General features: G+C 40.8%; 1 protein-coding gene across 2 annotated transcripts; it reads left to right on the top strand.

Moving 5' to 3' along the window:
- Positions 1–3,813: 3,813 nt before the first annotated feature.
- Positions 3,814–19,090, top strand: UBE2I (ubiquitin conjugating enzyme E2 I). Of its 2 annotated transcripts, none has more exons than XM_064461260.1 (7): positions 3,814–3,958; positions 9,783–9,861; positions 10,092–10,175; positions 13,463–13,535; positions 15,179–15,288; positions 15,461–15,540; positions 18,426–19,090. In XM_064461260.1, exons 2-7 carry the CDS (start codon positions 9,796–9,798, stop codon positions 18,487–18,489), a joined length of 477 nt encoding a protein of 158 aa, XP_064317330.1. In that variant the 5' UTR covers positions 3,814–3,958; positions 9,783–9,795; the 3' UTR covers positions 18,490–19,090. The 2 variants fall into 2 exon arrangements, with proteins under 2 accessions (XP_064317330.1, XP_064317329.1); XM_064461259.1 differs by lacking the exon at positions 3,814–3,958 and adding an exon at positions 4,165–4,331.
- Positions 19,091–20,387: the final 1,297 nt, after the last annotated feature.

Below are 20,387 nucleotides of genomic sequence, written 5' to 3'. Positions count from 1 at the left end.
GTCTGATGTCTTAAATCTTTCTTTTCTAAATCAGTTAATGTTGACATTAACAGTGTAATATCACTGATATTCCTAGGTTAGCACTTCAGTTGAAACATGTAGTTGCATTTTTTGTGCAGTGATTCAAAGTAGTAATACCTTTTTCCTTTGTAAAGGAGACATCCTTTTCTGCTGCCCCAAACACTTTATGACAAGAAAAGCAATGTTTATTCAGATACACATCTGCTGGGAAATGAAGGTATTTTCTTTGCGTTTACTATGACTATTGCTGATCATTATAGTAGGAAATAGTCCCCTCTGGTACGGATATATAATCGCACAAAAAAACCTATGAACCGAGTTTTAAGTAGTCACTTAAAATACATATATTTAAGTAATCACATGACTTGCATACATTTTCTTTCATGCAACTTACAAATCACCCTGTTTAACATCACAGGTTTATTTTAGAAGCCAGTACTTTGCTTTGTAATGTAAATGCTTATTTTGTCTTAAAAATTAGTCTAACTGAAATTGACGCTTTATAATAAGGCTGCCCTATAAGAAATGTAAATAAGAAGCCACTTAGTACATCTTTGCTGCAAAAGTCTGAAAGATAGAAATGGCTGAAGTAAATTATTAAATACAAAGTACAGGTTGCTGAAATTACTCAGGTGGTTTGACAGCTGTGCCCTCTACAGGTATAGAAAAGTTCATAATTCAGTATTAGTATTGAGAAGAAACTGCTAGTAAGAATTAAGTATGAGAATCTAAGACCTGCTATGAAATCTTAGAGGCTGTACAGTTATGTATGAGGTAAACTTCATCTTATCAGTTTAATCTGTTTTAAATGCAAAACACATTCTAATCTTTCCTTATATATCCAGCAACTTCAGTAAAGTGGTGTCCTTTCACTAAATTGATTAGTTGCATTTTAATTGCATTTGAATTTTACTAAAATAAGTCCTAAGTACAAACATTGCTCTAGTAGAAAATAACTAATCAAGGTGTGCATGTATATTTTTATTGGACTCACTTTGCACTTTACAGTCAACAACCAGCTCTACATTCAATCCAAATTCCCACTATACGTATCTGTAGCTTCAAGTGTCTTCACCAGTTAGCAAAAGTGAAAGCATAAAAGGGACAGCAGTGCACCCTGAACCAGAAACCAGTTAATAAAGGGGACATGAGTAAGTCATTAACATCCTGTTTGGATCTTTCATGACATTTAGAGTTTATTTGGCGCTATCTTTACTTTCAGTGGGAAGTTTCGCTTCAGAAAGATTAAAATGACCCCGTAAATTCATCTCAGTGTGCTGAAGTCTTGCCCAGCAGTCATAAACACACAGTCCATATTTATGTGACGTTCTCTGAGACTGCAATCTGCACAATTTCATGAGCTAAATCCTGTGAGCAGTGTGTTAACTATTTCCCCTAAAACCCACTGCTTTTGGTAATGTCACTGGAATCACTGGGAAGGGTATACAGGAGAGTATGTTTGTCCTGGTTCTACTGTGAGCATTTGCTACTGGTGAACGATTTCTTAGCTTGAGTCACCTTTAGTCTGATTTGGCATTGCCACTATTGCACTCTTTACAGCCCTGCTGAAAGTCTCTATTAGTGCAAAAGACACCACCAGACATTCCAAATATATTTTCACCAAGTAACATGCAACTGGTACCTTCATTAAGATCTTTGATACTCCCCTTTCCCCGAGTCATTTGGGACTGTCGGGATGCTTTCTCTACACACAGCTGCTAACTCCTCCATCTCTTCTCCAGTGCTTACTAGTTAAAAGGAATAAAGAAATTAAGGCAGATGCTGCCATAGGTATCCATGCATTAGGAAAAGAGAAAGCTGGGCAGAAGCCAGGTGCCCACAGGAAGGCAGGTATCCTAGTTTACATCCTTGAGGTACATAATTGGCTAAAGCACAGATGTGGACAGGAGCTGTTCAATACAAGAGAACATAACTGCTGTTAAATAACTCATTTATGGAGAGAAGATAAATGATGACTTCGTGAGAATAGGGCAAGTGGTCCAAGGATTTGGTTTGTTTACATGAAGGTGCAATTTTGCATTCTAAAACATTTCTGTTATATATCACTTTCTGTATTTCTCACTGCAATAGGAAGATGTTGAAACTGCCCACCAGCAGGGGAGGAATTTGAGCCTAAGGCCAGCCTTTACTGGTGGAGGTGAATCCAAAGACTAAAAAGTCAATTTCAGCTCTCTCTCTACACCTGGTACACGTGCAATGCCAAGACGAAATTCTGACCCATCCTGGAATAAGAGGCTTCTTTGATGATGTATAGCTCTTGCAAATATGTCTGTGGAAGCTTTGGAAGCAGTTCATCCTTTTCTATCTCTGCTGGCCGTGAGACATCTTAAAAACATTAGCTAGGTAACACACTTTTGAGATTTAAAACGAAGATTTTGCAATGTCAGGCAATTCCCCTTGCTTTGACAGCTCAGTGATTTTCTTGAGGCCAACCTAGAGAGGTAAGATCCAGAAAGACTGCTCACCCTCTCCATTCTTTCTGTAGGAGTCAAAACCAAAATAAATTTAAATGAGAATATGAATTGTTGGGGTGGGGGTGGGGAGCCTGAAAAGAGCTATAACTGACCACTCCCCTTGGCTAAAAGCAGGAGCGTCTACAATTAAACCACATCTAACTTACCTTTAAAGCCCCAAGTGATGAAGGTGCCATACCCATCCTCTGCGCATTAGGCAACCTAGTGTAGTATCTTTGCCAGTAGAAGGGTTTTCTTTTTAATACCTCACCTCCATTTTTCCTACTGCAGTTCAGTGATGACAACTCGCCCCCTCCATTACGGACATGAATCATAGATTATTGTCTTACCCTGTGCAACAGCCTTTCATTTTCTCAAAGACAATTTAAAGCTCCATATTTTGTACATTATGTTTGAAGGAATACAAAAAGCAAAAAATATTAACAAAATTTTCAGTGGGAATTTTAAAAGCCAAATAGAGCAAAGCATGAACAAAAATGTCCAGCAATGCCTAAATTCATTCTGCCAGCTTTAGGTACCAGTTGTAATTTAATTGCAGATGCCTGGGGTTATGAAGGAATGGAATTCCTCCAGTGTGTGTTTTAATGTGCCCAGAGTGAATCACTCTTGCAGGTGCCTTCTCATGAGGTGGGAAGTTGGGCAACGGGGTTTCCAACTTCAGCACATATTTTGATTAGGGCCGATTCAAATCTAAGTGATTATTTATTGAAATAGCTAACTCTAGAGTTCCCGAGAAACTGTAATACTACATAGAACACAGTTCAAGAAACATAAACACAGACCAGTGCAAGGCATGGCTAAGTGGAGGTTTCAGGACTGAAATGTCATTAAAATTAGAAAAATAAGTCAAAGACAAGAACAGAATGTGATTCATTCCCTACATGCTACTAAAATGGCATGCTTAGAAAACAAAAACAAAACTAAAATTAAAAAAAAAACAAACCACCAAACAAAAAAACCCGAATGGGAAGCAAAAACTACAGAGTGTAAAGCACGCTGCCTCCTAAAAATCAGGTAAAAAAAAAAGTAAATTTGGGCCGAACACAACTGAAGGCTGCACCGGAGGAAGGCGCGGCCGGTCTCTGCTTTGCAGCCCGCCACCAACGGTCGAGAGGGCCGGCCCTCCCGACACGGCCGCCCTCAGCGTCCGACCACCCCGAAGCGGCCGGGACCCGTGCCGAGCTGACCCGGCCCGCGGCAGGAGTCCCGCCCCGCCGCGCCCCCCTCTCCCTCTGACTGGCTCTCACGTCTGCCCATCACCTGCGAAAGCCCCGCCGGGGGCAGAGCCCCATTCTCCAATCAGAGGCCCGGCTGGTCACAGTGGGCGGGGTTGGGCCAGGCTCGAACGCGTCCCGGGGCAGGCGCGGCCTGCCAGACCCGCGCTAGAGCCCTCCGAGGGACCAGGCCTTTCCAGGGCGCAGGTGACTTTCCCAGCGCCCGAGGTAAAAATTCACTCAGTTTCCCGACGGGTCTTGTGGGAGCCGAGGGTCACGGGGAAGTGATTAGGACTGGGAGAACCCTGCTGGGCTTCCTTCCTGCGCTCCGTGCTCAGGCATTGTTCTGGTCGCCTCTGGGTCCTGTGTCGCGAGGATGCGTAAAGTGTGGCGGACGGATCGCGCTCAGGGTCAGACCGCGCCGGCGCAGCGGCAGGGACGGGTTGGGCTGAGGGACACACGGCGCTGCCGCGCTCCGCACGAAGGGGAGAGGGAGGGAAACTCCGGGCCAGAAACAAAGGGGGGGAGCTGAGCCGGGAACATCCGGGTCATTTGCTGCCGCTTCAATCCGGGACACGCGCGGGTGCTGCGGCCGATCACGGTGAGGCCTGGCTGGGTGAGGGGCCTGGGGCGGCGGGGCCTGGTGCGGCGAGGCCTGGCGCGGCACCCGGGCGGCCCCGAGCCGTGGGAGAGGGGAGTCCGGGCTAGCGCTCGCCGCCCGTGGCTTAAGGGGACGGACAGACGCGGGGTGTACGGGCCTGGTGGCTCCTGACGCGGCCGCGCGGCTGGGCCCGCCAGCGCATCGCTGCCCGCCCAAGGCGGGCTCCGCGGCCCGCCCCCGGAGGTCTCGGTCGCCGCGGGTCGAGGCTGCCGAGAAGGGCTGGGTACCATCGAGCCTGCGCGGAGCCGTCCCCGCCCCGACGTTACTTGCCTGGGAGCCCGCGGTGGGCGCCGGGGTGCCCTGAGCAGGCCCCGGACGCTGGCCCCTGCCCCTTCGCGGGGCCCGCGGGAGCGGCGGCCTTGGCGGGGGCAGGCGGTGCTCGGCCCTGCCGCGGCTGCTCCGAGCGGAGTTACTTGGACGGTCGGCACCGAGACCTATTTCTTTTAGGGCTCCTCGCGGCTCCTTTTGTTGTGCTTCTTGCGAGTCGGAGCCGTTCGGCTGGTACCGCCTCTCCTACCGTTTTAATGCCGCAGGCAGGAGGAGACAGACTTCCAGTCCAGAGTTAGCATGCTTTGGTTAAACCTCAGCCCTCGGCTTTCTCCACCCTTCTGAAAAGTAAAGTTTGTATAGTTTTGGGGCAAACTACTCCAACTGATAATTTCTTCCTATGTCATTATTTAACCTGCAAAGTAAAAACGTGAGGCTAGCAATCTTAACAATTTTTTGGTTTTGTTGTTTGGATTTAGCAAGAACTGTTGAAAGTTCTTGACACTTAAAGAGCGTGTGGGTTATATAATCAGAGATTTGTCATGGGTCAGAACTGTGGGTGTGATTGCTGTTCCTGTGGCATGGGAGCACTTCTTTGCAAGACTTGCTTTTTGTGTTTGGAAGTAGGTTCCCTCCTCTTTCCCATCAGATGGTATGGATGGGTAAGATGATCTGTAATGGAACACAAAGTTTGTGCCTACGATTAGTGTGTTGGTTTTGTTCTGTGTGTTTTTTTTTTTTTTTTTTGAAAATAGGTAGTAGTAACAGCAGCAGAGGCAAGCTACTGAGTAAATTTGGAAGTTTCTGCTAATAGAGAGTTGATAGCAGTGAACGGGGCAGTGCTACCTCTTAATGCCAGGGTGTGTTTGGGGGGATTAAAACCAAACAAGATGTGAAAACTGGTCTATTAGGTTTATGTGGCCCCTGCAAGTAGGGTTCACATATTTCCTCAGGTACAAAAGTATGTGTTCTTTTCAGTGATGTAGCGCATAAATATGTTGGGACTTCAATTCTGTTTGTTAGCAGTAAATTTCTCAGGTGAAGAAAACAGATGTGATATTTAAAAAAATAAAAGCCCTAAGAACTGGGGTTTTTGGGGCTTTTTTTGTGGTTTTGGTGGGGGCTGTGTGGTGGTTGGGGCTTTTTTTTGGTGTGTGTTGGTTTGTTATATTTTGGTGTTTCTTTTAGTTTTAACTATTTCACATTAGTAGAGGTGTCTTGTGTTTGTGAAGTATTTCAAAAGTGTACAAGACCTAAACATAACATACAGATATTTGGGCAAACTACTATTCCAAAGCAGAGAGAGGGGAAAAAAACCCAAACAAACAATGCATATAAATTATTGAAGAAGATAAAAGTACCAGTAAGAATATTGTATCTTCAGGTTTAATATGCACTTAGTATCTCACTCCTACTTGTTACTGCATAACTTCTGAGACCAAAGTGTATATTGAGATGATCAGTCTCTGTTTGTCCTATCTCAAGCTCCAGAACTAAAGTTATTTTTTTTACTGAAGAGCTGCTAGACAGTATATATTGTCAATTTGTAATATATTGATTTGCTTTTGAGGGGATGTTTATCTAATGAGATCTTAATTTTTTCTGTGGGCTTTCAATCTTCTTTGTCTCTAATCTCTACTTGGTAGTAGTTTGTGGTGAGGTTTAGATGCTCGTCTGCCCTTGTCAGGGTAACTGAAGCCTGTGGAGTCCATATATATGAAGCCTGTGGTCTCTCATATACAGTTAAATTTTGAACGTAGTCTATCAGTGCTTAACTAAGTCAAATGCCTCAAGATTTGAAGAGGTATTTATAGTACATAAGAAAATCTTTAATTTACTAAGGCATAGTATAGTGCATAACCAGTTGCAAAAGCAAGCAGGATACAGAGCCTGAAAACTTGTTTGGTTTTTTTTTTCCTGTTGAAAAGTTACTTGATTGGTGATGTTCTGTAGGACATACATTGTTTATATGCCCTCTGAGAAGCTGGTATTTCCCTTGAGGTGCATGTAATTAATTGGCTTTTAGCCACAAAGAATATATTTCATGTGTTTGAAAGCATCCTGTAATATTTTTCGTGGCAGAAAAGGTACCCAAGTTGCTAAACGATCTAAGAATATTTGAATGGTTAATGAGCACAAATATTTTTCTCAAATTATTGTGGGAACATTAGTATTATTACAGTGGACCACCAGGTACTAACAGTACAACTGAAGTTCTGCCATATTTCAATAGTTCATTTACATCCATTGCAAGGATATGGGCTCACAAAATATTTAAAATTACTCCCTGAATAATTTGGTTAAGGGAGAGGTTTTTTTTGTTCTGACGGTGTCTTTTCAGTGGCTCCACATTCTCTGCCTGTGAACAGACTAAAATCTGAAGTGATGTGTACAGTTTGTGTTGACTCAGTCCTGCAAATCTTCTGTCATAACCAGGATACAGACATGTGTGGGAATAGTAGAGGAATATTGGACTGAATACAGGGATTTTTTGTGTGCATGTTTACTGAGCGTTAATGGTCCCTTTTAAAAAGCTTTATCTGACATCAGTTTAATTGCTAGTTTAAAGTTGAAATTATGGATTATGGTCATCCATGTAAAACTAACTTTGAAAAAAAGTTAGAATGAGGGATTTGAAATACCAGCTGTCCTAGGAACTGCATAAAACTCTTGATCTGGAGCTTCTAAACACATGCAGTTAATATATGTGAACTGCTAAGACACTTTTGATGATGTGTAAATACTTAAATTGGAAGTGTGCTGTCTTCTAATCTTTAAAGGTTATAGCAGGTGAACATGAGATGAGCATATCTACGTACCTTACATGGAATAGGCCAGTGCCTGGTAAATCTTATCAGCATGAACATCATGGTGAAGGGCATAGCATGAGCCAGCACCGTGCCCTTGTGGCCAAGGGAGCCAACGGTGTCCTGGGGTGCATTAAAAGGAGTGTGGCCAGCAGGGCGAGGGAGGTTATCCTCCCCTGCTGCTCTGCCCCAGTGAGGCCACATCTGCAATGCTGTGTCCAGTTCTGGGCCCCCCCAGTTCAAGAAGGACAGGGAACTACTGGAGGGAGTCCAGCGCAGAGCTGCCAAGATGATCAGGGGCCTGGAGCTTCTCCCTTGTGAGGAAAGGCTGAGAGGCCTGGGTCTGTTCAGCCTGGAGAAGAGAAGGCTGAGGGGGGATCTCATCAATGCTTATAAATATCTGAAGGGCGGGTGTCAGGGGGATGGGGCCAGACTCATTTCAGCGGTGCCCAGTGACAGGACAAGGGGCCACGGGCACAAGCTGGAACACGGGAAGCTCCCCCTGAACATGAGGACAAACCCCTTCCCTGTGCAGGTGCCAGAGCAGGGGCACAGGCTGCCCAGAGAGGCTGTGGGGTCCCTTCCCTGGAGACATTCACACCCCGCCTGGACGCGGCCCTGTGCCCCTGCTCTGGGGGTGCCTGCTCCAGCGGGGGTGGGATGGGGTGAGCTCCAGAGGGCCCTTCCAACCCCCACAATTCTGTGATTCTGATTCTGTGATGAATGTGTTAGATTTTTAAAACAAGGATCTTGGAGACCAGGTCTTACGAGGAGTGGCTGAAGGAACTGGGGTTGTTTAGCCTGGAAAAGAGGAGGCTGATGGGAGACCTTAGTGGGTGTCAGTCTCTTCTCCGAAGCCACTAGTGATAGGACAAGAGGAAACGGCCTCGAGCTGCATCGGGGGAGGTTTAGATTGGATATTAAGAAAAATTTCTTCACTGAGAGTGGTCAAGCATTGGAACAGGCTGCCCAGAGAGGTGGTGGAGTCACCGTCCCTTTGGGTATTCAAAAAACATGTAGACGTGGCACTTCAGCACATGGTTTAGGAGGCCTGGGGGTGTTGGGGTAATGGTTGGAAGTGATGATTTTGGAGGTCTTTTCCAACCTTAATGATTCTATGAACTTTGTGAGCTACAATTCATACGGTTATAGTAGTAGACTGCAATACTCTTACAAGTAATCTGCCTATTAATAGAATGTGAATTTTGCATAATTCTTAACCAGTGTTTAATTGTTTGTTTTAATAGAGTGGTAACACTCCTTTTTTTAATTCTGTGGGCTTGTTTAGTGGAAGAACTCTACTCTCCTGGCTGTCATAAAGGCTTGTTAGTTGCGTGTGGAGTTGAGAACAAATTGGCCTGACTTCTCCAACTGCCAAGTATCAGCTCTTACTTAAAATGGGTAGACGTGCAGTAGGGAGGAGGATTAAAAACCTTCACTGGAGTTTCTTTTGACCACGTGGCTAATGAAACCCTGAGTTAAAATACAGTTTGAGAATGAAAAATAAACTCTAGCTTTGACTACTGTTCTGGGTGAATGGAGAATCGTCCCGAGTTTGAAAGTACCACTCTGTTGCAACCATTATGTCTAGAACTGTTCTTGCATCATATGCAGTAGTGACCTGTGCTTTACATGTTTCTTCTGCAGTTTCAGTCACCATGCTTGGCTGTTGCTAAGGCAGTGAAGGTGCAGAAAGATCATTCAGTTTATACTGGAATTGAAAACCTGCACTGTGGAAGGAGTGGGCCACTGGCTCTTCCTTAGCTCAGTTCTGTATTGCTGTCTGCTCATGCTGCTGTCTAGAAGTTGTGGAACAGCATCACTGCAAAACTGAGGTGATTCGATTAAGTTCTGTGCCTGTGTTGCTTTTATGTAGCATACTGGCTATCGACAGGAATTTACAGTCTAAAAATAACATTTCTTATTCCCCTGTTTGCCAGAAACAGGAGCGGTACGGGTGTACGCTGACAGAAGAAAGCCATACCTTTTGTGGCATAGTAAGGAGACAAACAGGTGTTTGTCAGTCGCACAAGTAGGAGGTCTGAGCACTTTTCCCACTTCTAGTAGTGTTTTGGTTGTCAAGGTACTGTTACAGTAGTTTCTAAGATGTAGTTCAAATATAAAACACAAGGTGGGGATAGTATTTTGTAAGTCAAGTCCAGTACTAAGAGGTTGTTGACATGGGGAAACTGTTATTCCTGATTTTAACTGGAGGCCAAAATATTTCCTGAGTGAGCAGGGCTTATAAACAGGTAATAGAATGTGTGTTTACACTATAAGTAAACGTTTATACTAAAAGCAATTATTTTTGTTTTAGAGGGACTCTGAATATGTCTGGCATAGCTCTTAGCAGACTTGCACAGGAGAGAAAAGCCTGGAGAAAAGATCATCCATTTGTAAGTATGAGAACTGTCAAACTTCTAACTCTGCAGTTATTTTGGTGTTCTGGTTGTTTGCTTGTCTTTACCCTGAGGTGATTTTTTAAAAAACTTTTTCTTAAGAAAAAAGCTGCTTAAAACTATGTAGTACAAAAAGAAATAACTCTCTGTAAAGATAAAATATGTCATGAAGTATTCCAAATACATCTTCTGAAATGCTCACCCTTTGGCTTTTTGCTTCAATTCAGGGATTTGTAGCAGTACCTACAAAAAATCCAGATGGTACAATGAATCTAATGAACTGGGAGTGTGCTATTCCAGGAAAGAAAGGGGTAAGACTTCCTGTTGTCCTAACGTTTCACTTACGATGGAAAGTAACATAAGCCTTCTCATGCACTACACTGACAACTGAGAGTATAACTTACACATAGTTTTACAGCTTGGACACTGCTGCTACTTTAGAAACCAGGTGGAGTGGGCTAAGACGATATTGGACAAAATAAACAATGAGCCTGTTCAGCTGTTGGCACTGAACACCTTAAGAGTAAAAGTTTTCAGAGGAGTATGTAAAAATCCTGCCTTGAGCAAACTTGAGGCTGTCTCCTGCTTCATGCCAGGGTTTATTGTGACTTCTGTTCTTACTTAAACGCTGGTTTAAGCTGTAAAGCTTGAAAATTAATGCTACCGAAATGTTGCCTCTGTTGATTAACTGCTGGTACCCTTTTTTGTCTACAGAATAGACCCTATAGTTCTAGAGAAGTGCAGTAGCACTGTTTTTAGCTTTTTGGATTTAATGGAAAATAATTCTGTGTTATCAACATGGAATCTCATTGCCTTCTGTTTTATGGAATTTTCTCTTTTTGTATTAGGGCCAGAAGAATAGAACTCTAACATAGTTTATTTTTCTCTGCTTTCACTTGTGCTTCTGTGTCCTTTTCCTTAAAATAACAAAGGAGAGGAAAAAGTGTGTAGAGACCAGAATTGTTTATTTTTATCAGCTTGATTTGGTTCTAGGGGATAGGACAAACACAAACTTTCAGGTGGAATTAATCATTAATACATGAAACTTCATTGATTTTATATTTTTTTGTACACTACCATTATAACATCTCATTCTGGGCAGAATCTTGTATTTTTCAAGACGTTACTTAGCATGGAGAGATTATTCTTGAATTCATTGGATGCAGTTTTTTCTGAGAATACTGTTAATGGTGGGTTTCATTCTTTTGGGTCTTCAGTGTTTTGCATTGGATGTGGGACTTCATTTGTTGCTTTGTGTGTTCTGCTACCTCTTGCCAACTTGATTAGTCCCCTTAAGGTCTTGTTTCTTAGATTCTGAGAAGACAAAGTGCATAGGCAAAACCTGCAGATTCTATACTACTGGCTCAGTTTAATGCTGAATGTGGCACTGCTGTTATGGTTACAGCTTAGCTCAGTACTTCGGTGTTTGCACAGCTAAAGTTAGTTCTTAAAGATAAAGTTCTTAAAAATAATTTAACAGTGTAAGGAAAAACTGGCCCCCTTGTGTTCTCCCAAAACAAGGTTATCCCTTTTAATAGCCAGTTATGTACCTAATCAAGATGTCAGCTTTTAAATACTTAGGTAGAATCTTCATGCCACACAAATTCTTCGTGCTACTGCTTTAACGTTTTGTAAACCACAAAATGGAGTGAACAAGACCCTTAAAGCCACCTTCTTGCCTCCTAGAAAATGCATCACATCAGGAAAAGATAAGTTATGCTCATGTAATTTCTGGTAAAGATTTATTTTAAAAAAATCAGGGTTTTTACTTGAGTAAAAATGCCTTCTCTTTAACAATAAACAGCGTGCCTTGGTCATCTCTACCAGACCAACCAGTTGCTCTCTATTGCCTTTGTGTTTGGAGGCACACTGTACTGCAGCTGCTTCCCTTAAGACAGATGAGTAGTTGAAACCACCAAAATTGATGTGGCTGACAAGAAAGCAGAAGTGAACTGGTGTTAGTCCTTGGTTGGATATCTCCAGTCACTTTTTTGACAGCAAATCACTTCTTAGCTACCTAGAATTTGACTTGAAGAACATCTGCAACCTGTCCAGTAATGCAGTACAATCTATATGATACTGCTGTCATACTATTTTCTTAGTAAGGCTTTTGAGTGTCTGCTATCTTTCATCTGTAAGGTATGTTGCTCCATGAGAAAGACAGGAAAAACTTTTGTTGACTGTTCTGGTGTTCGACTTGAAGAAATTATTAAAAGCTATTTGTCTTTGTCTGTGACTGAAAGCAAACAAAATAGGAAAAGTTTATTCTATCAAAAGGTTCCTCTCTTCTAAAATGGACAAGTTTGTCCCCTCTAAGATAGTATGGAGAACAGATATTTCTATTTGTTGACAACCAACTACAGCTGTTCAGAACAAGTTCTTTAAATACACTATAGCAAATGTAATCAAACTAATTTGCTTTTTAAAATATGGTAATCTTAGTATTCTATAGCGTGTTTTTTTCCTATTCTAGCTTGAGACTTTGCCAACGGGTGTGCTTGGGGGGGCTGTTGGTGGGTTTTTCTTTCCTTTTTTTCTTTTTCCTTCTGCTAAAAATCACATAATTCAGGTAGGAAAGAATTATGTATTTCGTCCTAAGGTGGCCTTCAAGGATACCTGTCTCTTCCTGAGGATAAGATTTGATCATTTATGCTGATAAGATGTAAGGCCACCTTTACTCCACTTGCTTCCCTTGCAGTATTTCCATATCAAGGTCAAGCTGCAGAGAAGTGGTCTGAATTTTACATATATAATAAACTTTTCTGTATTTCTACACTTCTTACCAGAAATCAGTTTGTCAGAAGATTGGCTTTTTAACTTATTTCTAAGTAAGATGACAAGGAAGTATATATTTGAGACAGGCTTTTGGTTCTTTGCTAGATGTTTTTTCCTTGTTTATATCACCCTTCTGAGTAGTGCTGTCTTACTTGGTCTGCTCTGTAGCGTGGGAACTGTTCTTGTCAGTGCTCTTCCCGCTTTCTGATGAGGTTAAAAAGCTGCTTAGAATTTCTGTTACAAAAAAGGTGTAATCTGTGAGGCTACTTGCTACCACATGCAGGCAGGGTTAGTTTAGTGAACCTCGTATTAACTGTAGCGATACTGCAGTACTGTCCAAATTTTTTGTTCATTTGTGGTTTTCTTAGGCACATTCTTGTGAGGCAAAATAGAAACCATTTACATCCATGTGCTTAAGGAGTATATCTATAACCTGTCTTCTTAGAATTATTTTAAGTGGGTGTATAATGGGTCCTTCCTCATTGCATGTGTAGCATGTAAAACTTTAGAAGTTTTCTGTTCATCTATGTACTGTGAAAATTTTAGTTGTATATGGAATTGTCAGTGATGATCCTGACTACTGATGAATTGGCACCACTTATTAGCTGTAATGAAGTGGAGAAGCAGGGTTTTCTTCAACTACTTATAGGTAGGATAACTTGTCTTGGTCTAGACAGCATGCTACAGTGTGGGACAGCTATTTTCTACTGTGTAGCAGAAGGATGTCTCGTGCTTTGCCTGAGAGCTGTATTCTGGATAAGCTTTTTTCCACAAGTGTTTTTTTTCCTTTCTGTAATCTAAACTCTACCTTAATTTTTTGTAGACACCATGGGAAGGAGGCTTATTTAAACTACGGATGCTTTTCAAGGATGATTACCCTTCTTCACCCCCAAAATGTAAGTGAAATGACTAAAACTCATGGGTTTATTAGAACAACGTTAACCTGATCACTTGAGGTTCTATGAATGGTTATTACTTTCTTACAGTTTTTTTAAAGGAAAGTTGCTTTTTTTCCTACTACCACTTTCCATTTACAAAGTTGTGATGAAATGACTTAAGTGCTCAATATAACAAAATTAGGAGGGGAGGGGGACTGCCCTGTGGGTTTCCTCAAAGTTTGGCAAAAGCACCATTTGAAGTATTAACTACTTACTCAGTGCTCTTTGGAAACTAGTAGGTAGGCATGGCTAGACCAAACCCCTTTGTGTGTTCTTACTGTGAAGCTGGTCTTCTAAGCCAAGAACTCAAAAGGCAAAACACTTGGGAAAACAAATAAAAATTCTGTCAAATCTTTTCAACAACTCACTCTAAATCATAGATCAGTTCTTTTACTAGTACTGTGTACAACGATATCTTCAGATACTTAGTTTCCTTGTTAAGTTTTAGGATTTTCCTTATACCATCTCAAACTTAACTACTTTAAAATCTGAAAACATCTATTGTCCTGCCTAGTTTCTTGGTTCTTGAATTGGCTACTGTCTCAAATCAATGACAGTGATTACAGATGGCTCTTGACAGCGGTTCATTGGTCATTTCATTTTAGTATTTCAGCTGTATTGGTTGTCTTGGCTACTCCTTTTGTTTGTTACCACCTACATACATGTGACACCAGAGGAAACTAGAAAATATTTAACATTAGTATCTTAAGAAATGCCAACTAGCACATCCTGCAAGTGTTAAATGAACTGTCATGCCTTAAAATAAGATGTATATGTGTCTGTAAGACTTCTTACCAATGTAGCTTCTGAGTTCCTACTGAACTTCATTGAGCAGCTCAGAAGCAAGACATGCTTGTGATGTCAGATGGATTAGAAAACTGTACTAACATGTAGATATTTCATATAATGCTAGACAGGTGTTCATTACATTACTCAAGATGGTGGCTGTTGCATTTAAGTTCTGTAAAGATTCCAGAAATGCCAGAATATAGATTGAGTGGCAGGAGAATGGCACAAAGCTACTCATTCAGTCAGTTTTGCAACTGAGACTTGGTTCCTCTTATTCAGTGCATCTTGATTATTCATAAAGGAAAAGTGAAACTTAAAAAAAGGTAGAAACTTAATCATCTTTGAATGGAACTCTCAGTGTTTTAAAGTGAGGAGAGAAGGAGAGTGAAGGGCAGTATCTTTCCTTTATATAGTAGTATGTGAGACTCTAAAGACAGGATTGGTTTAAAAAACTCTCTATTACAAAGCAGCTAGGAGCTATTTTGTCAGTTTCCATTTCTAAACCAAAAGATCACTGGACACAGTGATAGTGTTACACTGTCTGGATTGATATCACAGATGTAATGGAGTTCCTGCTTTAGGTGCAGGCTAAGCCAAGAAGAAAACCAGTAATAGTAGTTCCAGAAACCTGTGTGGGGATTTTTGAGGGGCAGGGGTGTCTTTGGCCAGTTGTTTTGGGTTTCGTGTCGGGTTTTTTGTTTTGTTTTTTTTTGGTGGGGTGGGGTGTTGGGCTTTTTTTCCCCACTGATCTAAACCAACTCTCTGGTCTTAGTCTTAGCGCTGCATGCAAGTAACTCTCTTTTCTTTATCAGGTAAATTTGAACCACCATTATTCCACCCAAATGTGTATCCTTCAGGCACAGTGTGTCTCTCCATCTTAGAGGAGGATAAAGACTGGAGGCCAGCAATCACAATTAAACAGGTAATTAATTACACTTAGACATATTCTTAGCCCTTTTAGTTACTTTGCTTGCTTATCTTATGTGAATGTAAGATAATCACTGTGTGTTTCTACAGTTGGTTTCTAAGGGTTTTTTAATGAATGTCTCTTAGTAATATCCATGCCTATTTTACTTCTATTCCTTCCTCCACAGATCTTGTTAGGAATACAAGAACTTCTAAATGAACCAAATATTCAAGACCCAGCTCAAGCAGAGGCTTACACAATTTACTGGTAAGTATCTTTGCACATTAGCTTGAAGGCTGTCATATTGCCTACAGCTGTCTGTTTCTTACACTATAACATGCAAATGTTTTTAGGAATGATCAGGGGAATTTTCTTAGCTTTGTGGCAGTATACTGTGGAGATGCCTAGCGTGTGCTAAACTTGAAAAAGACAGTAACTTCATGGTTAATAGGCTAGTGGAGCTTTTAGTAGCATCGCAACAGCAATGAAGTGTGAAGACTCCTTCAGTTAGACCATGATTCTCATCCTGGTTCTATCCCAACATAGCCTTTAGGGGAAAGGGTTCTGAGTAGTAGGATGAGGCGTAATGATTTCATGAGACCAGTAATAGAGGAGACTGAATTAGGTGACAAGTCCCATTCATCAGTATAGGAGTAATTTATGTCCAGTAGTGGGTACGTGTAAGTACTTGTGCCTGAAGGATAAAGGAGAGCTTTTGTGCTTGCCATAGGGAATATGCAGTGTTTTTTGAAAATTAGATCTTCCAAAAGAATAGGTTAAAAAGTACAGAAAGCTTGTAGCTTTAGCAAAATGGAGTTTGCAGTAGTTAGGAAAGGTGACAGTTTAAGTTAAAATACTCCTTTTGTTTTGTTTAGGCTTAACCTTAAAACTTTTCCACCATTAAAAAAATGGATGGCTGAATTATAATCTTTAGGGAAGTAAAACACTTTAAACAAATGCTTTTGGCACTGACAGCTACTGAAATAATGACCAAGATGGAAATGTGGAATTACTGTTCTGGACAGAAGAAAAGTCTCCAGGAGAGTGCCAAGTCTGAAAAATGGCATTTCATGAGACTTCATGTGCAAGCTGTGTCAAAAATGTCTGTTAAAGAATCCTAGTGCAAAGGAAACGGGGATGGGTAGTGCATCTTGGGTTTAATGAAAGGCTTCACTCAATGTTATTTTTTAAGTATCTGCTGAAGACGTAATGGGACTGAGTGTGCATGGAGGAGAGTTAGGTGGCCACAGTTGTAGACAGCACCTTCCGGAGCCAGTAGTGATGAAGTGGGCCTTCCCTGGCCTGCCCCCGCCCTTTTTTTTTATTTATTTTGTAAAAAAAAAAAAAAAAAAAAAGGACACTCTCAGGTAGTATGAGGCACAAGTAATATAATTCTATATACTTCTATACATGTATTAGTAGGCTGTATGTTTTATTTTTATTGCCTCTCACACACATGCATGTACAAAAAGTCTTTGCTAGTCGTTTCTGCTTTATTGTGCTTCTAGAAAAAAATCTATTGAGAATAAACTATTACATGGTTTTTGTTACTTCAAGTATATGTAGTCTCCCATTTATCCTCTTCATGTCTTTTGGACGTGCATAGTGTTTCAGATGGGTTACTATATTTCTGCAGTCTGAGAGTGGGTCTCTTACTAAATGAGTAAACTCGTGGAAGCAGCTCAACAGAGCAGGTTTTGTATGCATCTGTAATTTCATATAGTTGGTAAATACTCGGAAGATTCAGTGTTGTTTAAATAGATGTCTTTTAGTCAAGTTAAACTTAAACTTTTGTAATCAAAACAAGAATACTTGTTCTCCTTCTCAGGATTGCTTTGGTACTGTTGCTCTGTAACTCTAGCACTCCTAATGTGCTAACCTACTTCCTCTTATCTGCTCTAGGCATGCAGAGTCTACTATGGCAGGCATTCTCTTGTGTGGATTCTGAGGGTGTGAGACTTAAGAGCTAGGTTGTGTTCTCATGTGACAGTGCAATATAACTTAAACAAAAATTTTAGAATGTAGGTTGTAAATTTCTTTTATGAGAAGAAACTATTTTCAGTCTGTTTGGTGATTGTTCATTGGATGTGACCAAAGTTGGCTTCATTTCTTCTTCCCCCCCAAACTGTCAACTTCTGAGGATATAATTTGCTGCCTTTTTTTTTTTTTTTTTTACCGCAGCAAGCCTTCATAGCTGAAAGTAAGTTAAGTTTACTGCAAAGCTGTCTGCAAAACCTAGTCACTGTAAGCTACCTTTGGCACAAGAGTAATGGTAACGAATTTTTGTTTAGCTCTTGACTGACACTTCTGACAGCTAATACAACATATGGTGTTGAATGTAAATGGATGCTCTACTAAGCTACTACCATCCCTTGTTGGCCCAAGAATAGAAAACTACAAACTTGCCCTTTTATGTGTTAAGTCTGAGGCTTAATGGCTGGTCATAATTCCTTGAAGTAGTACTTGCTTGTTTGATCAGTCTGTAGCAAGGATGCTAGACTTGGTGAACTATAGTGTTTTTATCAAAATATTGAGCTAGTTTTTTCTCAGCTGAAGGTGAGGATGAAGCTAACATTGTGAGTCAGGGTCTGCAGAGATAAAGGCTGAAACTACCATACCATTATTATTTTCCCATTTCTTAAAGAGCACTTCTCCTGTCTCCCCAAAGCAGTAATGATGATACTTTAAAATCATATGAAGTCCACCAACTGTTAGTGAACTGCTCTCATCAAACACTTTGTGCTGTTATGATACTGGAATTTAGTGTGAATGACCTCAGGTCTTAACATGGGGAGTGGAAAACATGTTCAGATGAACAAGAATGCTTGCATGTAAGGTACAGCTGGCCTTGAGAGAGAGCAGGGACGAACCTGTTTATAGAGACTGGTATGGTATGAAGTCAGATAGTACAATCATTTGACAACAGATGAAGTTTGGGAAGTAACTAGTGAAACAGTACCTTACTTCCCTCCACAGGAAATTATCAGGGTAATCGTCAAGAAAAGCCTTTAATATATTGTAGTGTTCGGTGAATTCCTATCTAGCGGTTTTGCCTTCAGCAATGACTTAGCTTCATATTAAAGAGAAGAACAATAACTCTATGGCCTCTGATTTCTCAAGCTGTAATTACCCTTTCTCTCTCTTCTATTCAGCCAAAACAGAGTGGAATATGAAAAGAGGGTTCGAGCACAAGCCAAGAAGTTTGCACCATCATAAGCATCTGTCATGCAGCATCTTAAAAAGGAAGGGATTGGTCTGGCAAGAACTTGTTTACAAAACTTTTGCAAAATCTAATGTTGCTATGTACAATTAATATCCACTTAGGGGAGGGGGTTGTATGTGTGCCATTTTCCATATTCGCCACTTGTATACAGTTCTAAATTTGCTGAATTGCCCCCAGTTTTTTCATACAGGGTCTCTTCCTTCAGTCTTTTGTATTTTTGATTGTTATGTAAAACTTGCTTTTATTTTAATATTGATGTCAGTATTTCAACTGCTGTAAAATTATAAACTTTTATACTTCTATAAATTCACTAGTATCTCTAGTTACTTTGCTATCTGATGCAGGCATGCTTTAAAATGTTAGAACTATATTTAGCCTCTAGCTGGCTGTATGAAAAAAAAAAAAAATCATGCCCTCCACCCCCTTCCCTCCCTGAATTTGTTTTTCTATCTTTCAGAAACTAGGTTGTTATTGCTTAAGAACCTCTGAGATCCAAAGTCAGCCAGCATCCTTATTCTGCATCACTTCCTTTGTGTTTATATGGCGTTCTGTCTGTGTTGCTGTTTAGAGTAAATAAACTGTTTATATAAAGGGCTTTGTTTCATTTATCTTCATTAAAATTATTAAAAGACTGCCATTTAAATGGCTCTGAACACAATTCAGTGCAAGTCCTGTTTTTAAGGCCTGTGATGCTGCACTTACCTTCTGTTTAGATATTGCCTTCATTTCTTTTCCCATCCCCAACATGAATGCAGCCCTTCTTTGTGCCCTGAGTGGTAATTGCAGCTATTCACCTTTAATCAGTTCCTTAAACAGGTTACAGAACTCTGACTAGCTAGAGACCAATTGCTTACTGTGCATAATGGGATCAACATACTGGTGTGACCATGTTAACATATAATAACACAAGCATTAGACTAATACAAACAATAATAGAAACTGTCCAAGGAATGCAAGGGTACCTACAGCAACTGGGGATTTTAAATGGTACTTGTTTATCAGAAATACTTCTGTGCCTTCTTCCATATGTCAATGTATATAGCTTTTAGGAAAAGGACATGCTCTATGCAATTACAGTTTCCTTCTGTAAAGGAAATCAGTTAAATTATGTAAGTTATTTTCATGTATGTCAAGCTGATATGCCCTCTATTAAACTTTCACTGCTCTTTTTATTGTATTTTTTTTAGTCAAAATCATTCTGCAAAACTAATGAAGTGTGAAAGGCTTTGTTCCATCTGGGCTGTCGCTTCTTCAGTACTTTTGTTATTAAATGGCTACTGCTGGAGACTTAAGTTATTCTAAGTGTGATACAGCTCTGTTCCCAGATCTGTTGTGCTTGTCTGTATTTGATTATGATAGCCTTATAACATAAAAGCATTCCCCCAAATTAGAATAGCTAACACACTCAAATTCGTCTTAGTCCTTCAAAAATTGTGTAGGAGTGCTTTCTTGTCACTATCTAGAAATGCTTGTTACAACAGCTGATTTGGCAAAGACTTCACGTGCTTGGGGTGGGAAAGTGAGTAATTGAGAAATCAAGTTAAAGAGGCCCTGTCAAATTATTTTACTTTGGCTTTTTTTCCTTTTTAAAGGGAAATGGAATATTTGTACCACTAAAACTGCTGCTGTGACACCCAATTCTAGTCCAGTAGGGCCAGCATTTAATCTCTCTAGTGGAGGAGGGTTAAGAGGTGAAAATCTTGCTGCGACTTGAACAACTTGTATATATGAAGGTAATGCTATGAGTTGGCCTCAGTATCTCCAATTCTACTGCAGTTGCTGAAGTTTAGGTTTAAGTAAGTTCCAGTTGGATGCTGGAAACTCAAGAGAGCAAGCTAGTTAAATGTACAGAAAACAGCTGCTAACAGTGGCACTTTCACTGTATCAAACT

The sequence above is a fragment of the Phalacrocorax carbo genome, chromosome 10 (genome assembly GCF_963921805.1).
Source record: "Phalacrocorax carbo chromosome 10, bPhaCar2.1, whole genome shotgun sequence".
NCBI lineage: Eukaryota > Metazoa > Chordata > Aves > Suliformes > Phalacrocoracidae > Phalacrocorax > Phalacrocorax carbo.
Note: the sequence above shows the minus strand (reverse complement) of the source record. Positions and strands in the feature narration are given on the sequence as shown.

Excerpts from the sequence above, each read along its gene's own strand:
- UBE2I (XM_064461260.1), top strand. The coding sequence starts at position 9,796 with ATGTCTGGCATAGCTCTTAGCAGACTTGCACAGGAGAGAAAAGCCTGG. Across the intron at positions 10,176-13,462 it reads CTATTCCAGGAAAGAAAGGG|ACACCATGGGAAGGAGGCTT; the intron begins GTAAGACTTCCT and ends AATTTTTTGTAG. Across the intron at positions 15,541-18,425 it reads GAGGCTTACACAATTTACTG|CCAAAACAGAGTGGAATATG; the intron begins GTAAGTATCTTT and ends TCTTCTATTCAG.